This window comes from Hyperolius riggenbachi, chromosome 4 (genome assembly GCF_040937935.1).
Source record: "Hyperolius riggenbachi isolate aHypRig1 chromosome 4, aHypRig1.pri, whole genome shotgun sequence".
Taxonomy (NCBI): domain Eukaryota; kingdom Metazoa; phylum Chordata; class Amphibia; order Anura; family Hyperoliidae; genus Hyperolius; species Hyperolius riggenbachi.
The window spans coordinates 250,651,305-250,663,777 of NC_090649.1; the positions used below are offsets into that span (position 1 = coordinate 250,651,305).

General features: G+C 41.2%; 1 protein-coding gene across 6 annotated transcripts in view; it reads right to left on the minus strand.

Moving 5' to 3' along the window:
• Positions 1–2,462: 2,462 nt before the first annotated feature.
• The window catches only part of SYNCRIP (synaptotagmin binding cytoplasmic RNA interacting protein), a 58,763-nt gene continuing 48,752 nt past the window's right edge, over positions 2,463–12,473 (minus strand). For 3 of the 6 annotated variants that reach the window (XM_068231114.1, XM_068231119.1, XM_068231116.1), the window contains exon 12: positions 2,463–3,012. In XM_068231114.1, the coding sequence (XP_068087215.1) occupies positions 2,987–3,012 (26 nt within the window). In that variant the 3' untranslated portion in view covers positions 2,463–2,986. Of the gene's footprint in view, positions 3,016–12,473 lie in introns of all 6 variants that reach the window. The other 3 variants (XM_068231115.1, XM_068231113.1, XM_068231118.1) reach the window with 1 other exon arrangement.

Genomic DNA, 12,473 nt, shown 5'->3' on the forward strand with positions numbered 1-12,473 from the left:
GGATGGGTTAGAACATGTCAGATGTTTGCCATTGTACCCCTGCTTCCATTTTCCGGTTCATGTTGACTGGGGTTACCTTAATAGAAATATAAAAAGCTTGGACAGCAATACAAACCTGACAAAAGCTCCAACCCGTTTTCATTAAACTAAAAGGAAAAAAAGTTTTGGCTTGAATTCCACATGGAAAACCATCAAACATAATCAAGTGGGGCTGAACAAGATTACTATGCCATTTATTAAAATTTCATTTAGAAGCTGTTTAACCATTTTAACAACTGTGGCATAAAAGGTCAAAACTAGTTGTTAGCCAACAAGCCAAAAGGCAAAGTCCTACCAAATAAAAAGTCACAAGCTTTAAGAGGAACTTTGACAAAGGATTGAACTTAACCCCAATCATTAGCCAATACCCCTTTTTCATGAGAAATAGGGGGAAGGGGTGGGTGTGTCTGTGTGGCTAATATTGTGGTAAAACCCCTCCCAAAGTGTGAACTCATGGCAATGGTCATGATGATTTGCCGTTTGTAAACCGTGTTGCATTGTGGGAAATTATGTATTTTTCCAAGACTGTCAAGCAACCAGTATCTCCCTCTATGCATATGTATATCTATAAGAAAAAGAGAACCCTCGCATTGTTAGCGGGTGGGGTTAAAGATATTGGCAGTTGGTGATGTCTAGTTTTGTTTCTTATTTGCCAATAGTAAAGATGACATGCTGGCTCATTACTGATCAAACATGAACACATTACATGGCAAATAGCAATGGTTTCTTGATCTAGCTTTTACTTTTTAATTTCTCACTTTGCAATGTATTGATTTATATTCTTCACCTACCACTATTTTTCAGGAAAGTTCCTCTGTAAGGCATACACAATGTTAAATATTTCCTTTTTTTGCAATATAAAAAAAAATGCAAAATGCCTGATGTAGCAGTGATGCTTTGGTCAGCTAGCTACAGATGTGCAGCTGCTGCTCAGCTCTTCCTTCCTGGCCCCCTGCAGTGACAGGAGTATATGCAGGAGCACCAACAGCTCTCCTCACAGACAGCCTATTAGAAATGGTCAATGAGATACAAATACATTTCAGTTTTCTGGGAAATTTAAAACAAATTACATGCAGCTTGAACCTGAGCCAATCAAATGCCGTTCGAGAGTTTTCGACTAGCCCATTTTATAGCTGCATACAATTTTGATTAAACTTGCAGGCAAGTCATACATTTGCATATTACTGACCATCTCTGCAGTCTATGCAATGGCTGTGTGGCATGGCTTTAGCAAGGAGAACAGCCATCCTACTGTTCAGGTTACTGCAATGGCTGGCTTCTAATAAAGGAAGTCAATAAAAGAAAATGGAAGACCACAGGTAGGTCATCACCAGCTATCTAGGCATTATACACATTTTTATTATTGCAAAAAATACTTCATATAAAATTTTATATGAATGCATTTATTATGGGAAAAAAAAACTATAAGATCGTTCCAAACAAAAAAAATAGTGCAATTTAGAAATAACTTTTTTTCAGAAAAATGATGGTTATACGACTTCTACTTACTACAGCAGTTGGCTACCTCCTAGGAGCTAAGGCAGGTATCACTTCCTAGATACCTGATACAATGCGGCTTACCTTCATGAGAGGGTGTGGCCCAGGTTGCCCACTAGTCTAGTTTAGGGGACCCAGCAGGAAATCTCATAGGGAAATTCAGCTAATGTGATTGGGTGGATGGCACCCTTTCGAACTGCTAGGTTTCTAATAGGTTGTAGTAAACTACGCCCATACTATCTGGCCAATCACAACACTTTTTGCTGTAAGAAAATACTGTGATTGGAGAACTTCACGATGAGGATTCATGTTGTGCCCCTAAACTAAACTAGCGCTTCAGACTATATCGGGTATTATACGAGTCTGGGGAAAGTTGAGGGAGCATCCAAGTAACTGCTTCAACTTTAAATTATAGCACTACTATCTGGTTACTGGTGAGGGGGAAAGATTGTTGTAAGTGGGCTTTAAAGAGACACTGAAGCGAGAATAAATCTCGCTTCAGTGCTTATATTCAGCAGGGGCACGCGTGCCCCTGCTAAAACGCCGCTATCCCGCGGCTAATCGGGGGTCCCTTACCTCCCCAATCCCCTCGTGCTGTGCGGGCAGCGCTTCCGCATTCAGGCAGGGCTAATGGCCGCAGCCCTGCCTCACGCGCGTCTGTCAGCGTGTATCTCCGCCTCTCCCCCGCCCCTCTCAGTCTTCCTTCGCTGAGAGGAGCGGGGGAGAGGCGTCGATGCGCCGCTGATTGACGGCGCTGACAGGCAGGGCTGCAGCCGTTAGCCCTGCCTGAAGAGCAGCAAAATCTACGACCAAGTTGGTAGTTTATTTTGCAGGGGGGGTTTGGGGGTGAAGGGACCCCCATTCAGCCGCGGGATAGCTGCGTTTTAGCAGGGGCACACGTGCCCCTGCTGAATATAAGCACTGAAGCGAGATTTATTCTCGCTTCAGTGTCTCTTTAAAGAATCATTGTAATTTGGCTTGAAAAAAAAAAAAAATAGGATTCCATTAGCCATCAAAGGGTATCCAAAATGTTCTATTTAACATGGTTATAGCAGCTTAATGAATTAAAAAATGGCATAGTAAGCAACACTGGAGCCATACATTAAGAGAACAGAAAACCTAATTAGGCACATTTTTATTTAGAGAATAAAATTTACCAAAATACCATGCTATACGTTGTAAAGTACTTTTGTTGAACACAGATTTAAAGTAACTTAAATTTTATAACTTGCACTGCAAAAAGAAAGTTAAAGGAATCCATGTCAAAGTCCATATATTAGTTGAAAAGTCCAATATTAGAATCCATGATCTTCGCATGAAGGTCTTCTGCGGCAGAAATGCTCCTATACATTTTGAGACTTATTTTATGGTTTCTTGATTCTCTTACCATTACTCCACTGCAAGCTTCTGGTGTAATCCCACATACCAAGTCAGTCTTCATTGTAACAGGTCAGGACCGGCCTCGACCCCTTTTCCCTGCTAGCCAGGTAACAAAAAGGCACCAATTAGATATCACATTTGAGTGAAATGAAAGCAAAGAAAGGAAAAGAAGAAACAGCAAGATTTTAAATTTCAACATAAAAAGAATATTCATGCATGGGATAACGTAATAGTAAAATAAAGCATGCAGTTAAGATATGATTGCCACTAACTTTCTAATTTGGATTTCTGTTTTGGAAATTTTGTTTTATAATTAAAAAAAAGTTTTGTTCACAAACTGATTTTATTTTTTTTAAAGTATACATAAAAAGTGAAACTAAGCTAAGACTAAACATGTAAATACACACTGTGCAAAACAAAATTCATTACATTTACAAAAAAAATAAAATTAAAAAAAGAATGTCAGAAACTTGGGCAACAAACATCTCATGAAACATATAGAGGAACACAAGTGTTTGACTGTAGAACATTCATTCCTTTCAATTGTCCAATCCCTGACAACTTCACAAAAACCATGTTCTAGTAACAAGTCAATTAATTTAACTGTTTTATAGGAGGGAAGTACAGTGATCTAAAGTCAGACACCTATGCATGAGATTTAAAGCAAGAGGCTGCATTCAGTGAAAACTGTCTATTCAAGTAATGTGTAATTCATATACTATCAAAAACAGTAGAAATGCACACTTCTCAGCTACCCTTGGGGCTGATTCACGATTTTCTATTGAATCTCACCTTATTAACTCACAATTTATCTCCCCTTAAATAACTTAACCCCCGATTTATCTTTCCTTAACTTAATGCATGGTTGATCTCTCCTTTGACATAACTCAAATTATCGGTTTATCTCAAATTATCTCAATTTGTTCATCTCATGGAAAATAAGTAAAGGAGATTCCTGATTGATTTCAGCATGAAATCTTGAAGGAATCTGTTTAGTGATGCTGCCCCAGGCGCTGTACCCACTAATGTAAAATGTGTACTATGCATGAATACTTTACCTGTCTGCCACTGGCGCTGTGCTTTTCCTCACATACAAGCGCCCCACGTTACTCCGACAACCATATGGTGCACATGTATGCGAGGAAGAGTGCAGAGATGGAGCTAGCATCAGATTCAGACAGGTAAAGTATTCATGGATGGGGCACCAGGTGGTACAATTTACACTGGGGCTGGGGGGGGGGGGGGGGGGGGGTTTCGTCACGCTCGGCCCACTATCGCACACCATTACCACCACATAACCGTTCGAGCGTAACGGCCCGACACTTTGCAGCAGTCCAATTGACACATGCAACCAATGTCGGCACGAAACTGTCGCATCTTTGATCTCGCATGCTCTTGATGGCACAGATTTTCATCCAGCTCGATTAGAATCATCGGATTGGATGGCCGATCGGTCACCAAGTCGCCTGACAAATGGGCACCTTGAAGCGGTATTGTCACCATAAAAATCAAATTTCAACAGCAACTGGTCTGAGTGTATTAAGTGATAAAGATGCTAATCCTGCATTCAAAACTTTTTCTGCTGTTAGGATTTGGGAAGGTCCAAGCAAAATAAAAAAATAAGTTTCAGTTACCTGGGGCTTCTACCAGCCCCATGCAGCCATCCTGTGCCCTCAGTCACTCACTGCTGCTCCAGTCCCCCGGAGGTCGGCAGGCCGCATTGCGTACATTTTTACACATTCCCGCTAGTGCAGGAACATTAACACATACATTTTTACGCGTTAGTGGTTTAATGCGTAAAAATTCATGCATTGAACCACTAACGCGTAAAAATGTATGTGTTAATGTTCCTGCACTAGCGGGAATGCGTAAAAATGTACGCAATGCGGCCCGCCGACCTCCGAGCCGGCATGCTGCCAGCGGGGGACTGGAGCAGCAGTGAGTGACTACGAGGGCACAGGATGGCTGCATGGGGCTGGTAGAAGCCCCAGGTAAGAAACTCATTTTTTATTTTGCTTGGACCTTCCCTTTAAGGAGCACTGACCCTTTAGTAGTCTGTGCCAAAAAGTTGAAAGCTGGGAGTTCTTTTTATCTATAATATATTCCTCTTCTTCCATTTCCCTGCCTAGCTGCTTATCAGAAACACCCTCTGATCACTTGAGTTTACAAGCAAGGCTGAGGTGACTCAGCAATTGGAGGAGTAAATAAAAAAAGACAGTGCAGTTCCTAGTATACACCTCAGTGGGAGTGTCTGAAGACTCCGGGAGGAGGGCAGCTAATGAATACACAATGAGCAAGAGAAGGGGGGGGGGAGGGAGGGAACAAGTCAGGAAGGGTAGGATGTCAGCATTAGCTTGGCAAAATGGCCACTGTCTAGAATAGGATTTTCTGCTTTTCCTTTATAAAATTCACAGGAATCATTATGTGGATAGCACAATACATCTGTTATGTACCGGTAAGTAGAACTAGTATTTATCTACTTATATATGTGGGGTTTTTTTTAACTCTAAGTTAGCATGGGTGTCGCTTGTTCTTAAGCCTTGTGAATCAACCCCCTCGTCTGGTAATTTGATTATCAGACGAAAAAAAAAAGTTCTTATGAGACTTCCGTCTAGTATTGTTTTTATGTTTTATTGATACAATCTTCCCCATTCTAAATTTGTGTACACCCGCTATACTAAACTTGGCCAAGGCAGAGAATTGAGCTAGTGGGTGTTCCCAAGCTTAATGACCTGGATTATCTGATCATAATGTCAGCAACCCCTGAGCACACAACCTATCTGCCAGAAGCTGCTCTGTCGAGCACAAAGTAATTCCTCCTCCCTCCACCATAGAAACAATATGCGTCGCTCTGCTATTGCAAAGCATAAAGCCTGTACACAGTACTTGGCTGCTGAATTTTAGAAGGGTGTGCTATTAATTTTTACATTTAGTTTGATAATACACACTTGTAGGTTGTGTGGTTTAAAGCGCACATTTACATTCTCGTGAGTGTTGCATTGCCTTTTGTTCTTGACTAGTTGATAAAGCCATCCATAACATTAAAAGGAACCTGCAGCGAGAGGTATATGGACGCTGCCAATTTCCTTTTAAGCAATACCAGGTGCCTGGCAGCCCTGCTGATCCTCTGCCTCTAATACTTTTAGCTATAGACCCTGAAACAAGCATGTAGCAGATCAAGTGTGACATTTCTGCATGCTTGCTTCAGGTGTCCTGCAGACATTACTGCAGTTAAATAGATCAGCAGGGTTTTCTAAGCAACTGGTATTGTGTAAAATAAAATAAATATGGCAGCCTCCACATACTTCTCACTTCAGGTTCCACCGGTCAGATAGGAAGGGCAGTTTCAAACATAATTTTGACAGTACAAGCTTATATTTTGATTAATAGTGGTCCTAACATGCAGTTTTCATTTAAGTCCTCTTGTATTAAGTATTTTTTACACTATTTAATTTCAGTTGCCCAGGTTTGACAGGTTCTTTTAACTCTGCATTTTCTAGTCACAACATATGTAAATGGAATGATTTCCTGGAAAACTGCTCAACAAACTATATAAAAAAGGCATTTTAATAGCATGGCAACAATATTACTTTGTATACTTCTACTGAGAAACTATAGGAACTGGAGATATCTAGACAAGTAATTAGTCCTAACTTTTGCTAAACTGGATTTCTGCCCTTCTTAGAAAGGATTTTTAGGATTAGGAAAACCTGTCTGACCTCTGTTTGTTGGTAGCTCCATAGGAAACAGAGAAGGAAGAGCATTTCTTACTGCTGCTGCCACCGGTGTGTCCACTAGACAGACTAGCGAAGCTCTGAAGCCAGCTCACTTTATCACAGCCAAAAACAAAAACCACCAGGGTACAACATACTCCGAAAACATAACCAAAATAAAGAAAAATCCATTTAGCCACTTTCTACCACTGCCAATTAAAAACAGTCTTCAACTACTTATGGCCTTGACTGAGCCTCAAAAGGACTCCCAGTGTAACATGAGCAAGAAAAATACTATATTCTTGGCACCATAATGCAAACATCAAAACAAACCAATCTAAAAACTGCTGCTTTGGAGCATCACTTGAAAGTGAAATACACTTACGTGTGTAAAAGACCAACAACAAAAAAATGAGCTTAATAACCAACTTAAATGGCAAAATTGAAGGAGGAAGTGGTGGTCTTACCTCCCTCAAGCAGACATGACAACGACTGCGATTCAGACAGTCAAACATTTATTAGGAACTCCAAAAAGAAATGCAACAGCGCTGAACTTGAATCCTTGTGCAGATTGTTTGATACTCCTCCCTATATTGCCTGATAAAGCGGGGTTGAACCTACGAAACGCGTTGCATTTCTTTTTGGAGTTCATAATAAATGTGTTTGTCTGAATCGCAGTCGTTGTCGTGTCTGCTTGAGGGAGGTAAGACCACCACTTCCTCCTTCAATTTTGCCATTTAAGATGGTTTTTAAGCTCATTTAATCTAATCGTATACTTTTGGCGCCTCTGTTCATTGTATACAATTTTGAGTCCACCCTTGGTGGAGGGTTGCTACCCTTTCTTCCTGTCTCCAGAGAGCGACTTCTTAATCCTGAGTGGGGTCAGGACAATCTCCCCCCCTGCCTTTACAGTGGTTGCCTACTGGTGACCCTGACTTATGAGTATCTAGCAATACAAACTTATTGCCACCTTGTCCAGTACGAATTACACTATTGGGGCTCTTGGTGTTCCCTGTTTTTATCAACAAAAAAACTTCAGATTTGATACTCGGTATCCAGGTACCTGGACCAGACAGCTTGGCGTCATCCCACGTTGTTCCCTCAGTGTCCCCTGAACCCTAGATGCGCAGCCCTGTGTCACGTGCCTCCAACGCTCTCTGGTAGCGACCTTTGCTTGTGCAGTAAGCAAAAACTGCTACTACACAACGCTTGTGGCCACGGGACCTTGACAGAGCGCCACACATGCCCAGTGGCCAACCACGCAACAAAGGGGGACAGTGGCGGAACAGCACGGGAGCAGGAGGATCCGGGGGGGGGGGGGGGGAGCTGTCCTTTCCCTTTATAAACAGTGATTACTGTGACTGGCTCACAGTAATCACGAGGTCAGCGTCGCAGTATCGGTGTGAAAATGGCACGCGGAATGAGGAAAGTTGAAATCTACGCCCTACCAGGCTTAAAGAGACACTGAAGCCACTTTAAAAACTTGTTTTTAACTGTTATTTAGCTTAAGGAATATGGCCAGTGTTAAAACGCCACATTCCAGTGGCAGAACGAGGGTTTTAAAACCCTCAAATCCTGCGGCAAAAATCCACGACTTTGAGCTTAGTGTTTTAGCTCTGCCTCCATTAGCGTCAATCCTCCACTGATCGCCGCCTCTCCGCGCCCCTTTGTCTTCTTTCACTGAGAGGGGTGGGGAGAGGAGGCGATCAGCGGGGATTGACGTGAGTAAAGGCATAGCTATAGCGCTAAGCTCTGCCTCTACAAGGAAACGCTCCCCGGTTTTTGCCCCGGGGATTTGGGGGTTATGAAACACTCGTTCTGCCACAGGAATGCAGAGTTTTAACACTGGCCATATTCCTTAACCACTTCAGCCTTCAGTCATTTTTCACCTTATGAATCTGAGCAATTTTCACCTACCATTCATTCGCCAATAACTATCCCTAACTCTCACAATGAATTGATCTATATCTCTTATGTTTTCCGCCACCAATTAGGCTTTCTTTGGGTGGTACATTTTGCCAATTTTTTTTCTAAATGCATTTTAACAGGATTATTAAGGAAAAAAAAAATGTTATTTCTCAGTTTTCGGCCATAATAGCTTTAACCACTTTACCCCCGCGCGTACGTATTTCTCCGCCCCTTTTTCCATCCTTTAAAAACCAGGGACGGAGAAACACGTACTTTCCGCGTTCCCGACGCTGTCCGCGCTCCCGCTCATAAACACGCCGCCCGCCGCTAGTAAAACCGCCGCCGCCCGCTCGCCCGGAGATCAATGAACGGGAAAATCCATTCCCGTTCGTTGATCTAAGCCCCACAATGACCCGCTGCTCTCCTATGGGCAGCGCGATCATTGTGAGAAGAAACTCACGTGTCCAGCCTCCTTATTCTTCCTCCAAGCTTCCGGAAGGAGGCTTGGAGGTCGCAATAAAGCAAAAAGTTACTGTGGCCATCTTGTGGCCAAATAGTAAACTACACCCTACACATTTTTCACATACAAATAAATGACTTTTACACACAAAATTAACTCATTACCTCCCACACTCCCCATTTTTTTTTTTTTTGTAATTAAAAAAAAAATCAAAAATTTACAATTAAAAAAAATACATAATTAGTTACCTTAGGGACTGAACTTTTTAAATATTTAAGTCAAGAGGGTATAACACTGTTACTTTATAAACTATGGGCTTGTAATTAGGGATGGACGCAAAACTGAAAAAAATGCACCTTTATTTCCAAATGAAATATTGGCGCCAAACATTGTGATAGGGACATAATTTAAACGGTTTTATAACCGGGACAAAAGGGCACATAAATTTCATGGGTTTTAATTACAGTAGCATGCATTATTTAAAAACTATAATGGCCGAAAACTGAAAAATAATTTTTTTTTCCCCACATTTTTCCTATTTTCCCATTAAAACACATTTAGAAAAAAATAATTCTTGGCATAATGTCCCACCTAAAGAAAGCCTAATTGGTGGCGGAAAAAACAAGATATAGTTCATTTCATTGCGATAAGTAATGATAAAGTTATAGACGAATGAATGGAAGGAGCGCTGAAAGGTGAAAATTGCTCTGGTGGTCAGGGGGTAAAACCCCTCAGTGGTGAAGTGGTTAAAATACATGCTACCATAATTAAAACCCACACTTTATTTGCCCATTTGTCCCAGTTATTAAACCATTTAAATTATGTCCCTGCCACAATGTATGGCGCCAATATTTTATTTGGAAATAAAGGTGCATTTTTTCAGTTTTGCATCCATCACCATTTACAAGCTTACAACTTAAAAAATATTAGTAATATACCCGCTTGACATTTATATTAAAAAAAAAAAAGTTCAGACCCATAGGTAACTGTTTCTTTTTTTAACAATTTTTTTTTTAATTTTATTTAGCTATTTTTTGGGTGTGGGAGGTTAACAGTTAATTTGTGCTTTGTGAGAAGAAAAAAAAAAAAAGTACGTACATGTAGTTTTACTAGATGGCATGTTTTTTTTAATTCCATCCTGTAAGCGAGCACTCTTGCTTACAGGAAGTGTAAGGAGGGCGTGATTTTTTTTGTTCAGAAAGACCGTGGCTTCTCATAAGAAGCGGTCGGTCTTTCTACTGGGGACTTCGTTCAATGAATGGGAATTAGGTTGCCATTCATTGATCTCCGGGCTAACGGAGGCAAGATGGGAGTGCGCAGCAGCAGACTTTTGGACGTGACAGTCACGTCCAAAAGGCTAAAATGGTTACGCTAAATAACAGGTAAAAAAAAAAAAAAAGTTTGTAAAGTTGCTTCAGTCTCTTTAAGCGGACATAAACAGGGCATAGATTTAAATTACGCTGATAAGAAATCTGTTAAAGCGAGTCTGTAGTGCATTTTTCTTTTTAATCACAAAAAGCATTCATTCCACATATCTACAAATACAGGTTATATATCGAACACATCCCTGTTATGGTGCATATACACACTAAGCAGAGAAAGCCCAGACCAGCTGCCTCTGCCTACAATCCAGCACATGTACAGCTGCCCCAATGTGTTGCCAAGAGATGTGAGCCCATATGCAATTCACTTTTTCTCCTGCGTTATCTCCTAGGTGATCATTTTCATCTTCTCTTTAAAATAACTTCAGCATTTTACAATGCTTTTCTTGCTTCTTACTGGTTAAAATAAATAAAAATTCTGACAAGAAGACTTATGAGAAAAAGTGATTTGCATATGTGCCCTGGAGTGCTACATCATCTCGGCCAAGCACTTTGTTCCCCTCTTTGCTTTTCAGACCCGAATCCACCCCGTATGTCACAAACGAGTCACACTCTACCCTGAATGGTTGCCTGAGGAATGGTGCCCCATTCCCTGCATGTGTACACACCCGTAGCCTGTCACTTTTGTCCCTACCCTTACCTTCGCAATATCCAATATATTAGAGAACATTTCTGTCCGAAGCAAGATTAAAGGATTCAAAAAATTTCTTTTGCAATCCAGGAACTAGCATACCATTTAAGAGGCCATTCCAGAAATATCCTTTCAACTCTACTAATCATCCAGACACACCAGTCAAAACACCTGTCATTTGTCTATCTCTAAAATAAGGCTATCATGCACTACGTGAAATGTTCACTACATTAGATTCTATAATAAATATTAAAAAAAAATCTATAATAAAGCACTGTTGCTCAATGCTTGGTCATGTTATTGACTAAACATTGATTAGTCAATGGCAGGTGCTTATCTGGTTGAGCAGATAGAAGCAGGGAAGAGTTAGGTGTTCTGCCTGACAACTTACTTTATAACAATCCCAAAATATAAAATCTGAAAAGGGACCAGACTTTTTTCCCTAGAACATTAGAAAAGGTGACATGCACAGAGGTGCTAACTGGGCAAGGCTACAGATGGAGTGTGCCTTCTGACTTCCAGTTTACTTTAAGCAATAATAAGGATGGCTACTGAGATGCAAATAATGCTGAGTTGGTGCAGAATTATGCAAATTTATACAGATTGAAAATGGTCCAATTGAACTCCACCTTGGATATAGCTGGATTACTATTTATAGTACAAGTACGGTACATTTCTGCACACAATGCATAGAAACTTCTAGGAAACCTGAATCAGTTATGCAAATGTGTGGCTTTAAAAATTTAACACTGGCAGCGTGCTGAAAAATAAGGGTCCGTTTCCAGCATATCCCCGCATGCAAGTCCCTATAGCAGTGTATGGCATGACTATTGTGAAGCCGCATCCGAATCGCAACAGCAGGGACATGGAACCCTAGTGGAAATAGGCCCTTATGGTACTAAAAATATTGTAAAAAGTAAGCACTTTTATTACATTATTACTTAAGTTATTTATCCACGTTGTAACATTTTTCCTTGCCCCAATTTACATATCTGAAATTTAAATTTGTTTAATGGACTTTGATGTGAATATAAAAAACAAAACCCTTTACTCAATTGGGGCTTCTTCCAGCCCGAGTTCTCCTCCGTGTCCCCGCTGGCTGCCTGCAATGATGGCAAACCGCCAGCAGGGTTGGCTCTTCTGCACCTGCACTGGTGCCCACGCATCCATGTTATCTGGTGCACACTGCGCACAACTACTGCACAGGCATAGTACACGCCAGATGATGTGGACACCTGCTGGTCGCCATGAATGCGCACGGCCAACGGAGACACCGAACTGCACCGGGACTGCAGCGAGGGCCTGAGATGGCTGCTCGGGGCTGGAAGAAGCCCCAGGTGAATAAAACAGATTTTTATTTTCACCTCAGAAGTCCTTTAAAAGGAAATAAATATGGCAGCCTCCATATCACTCTCACATCAGGTTCCTTTTAAAGGTGCGGACACACGCAGCATTGTAACAAA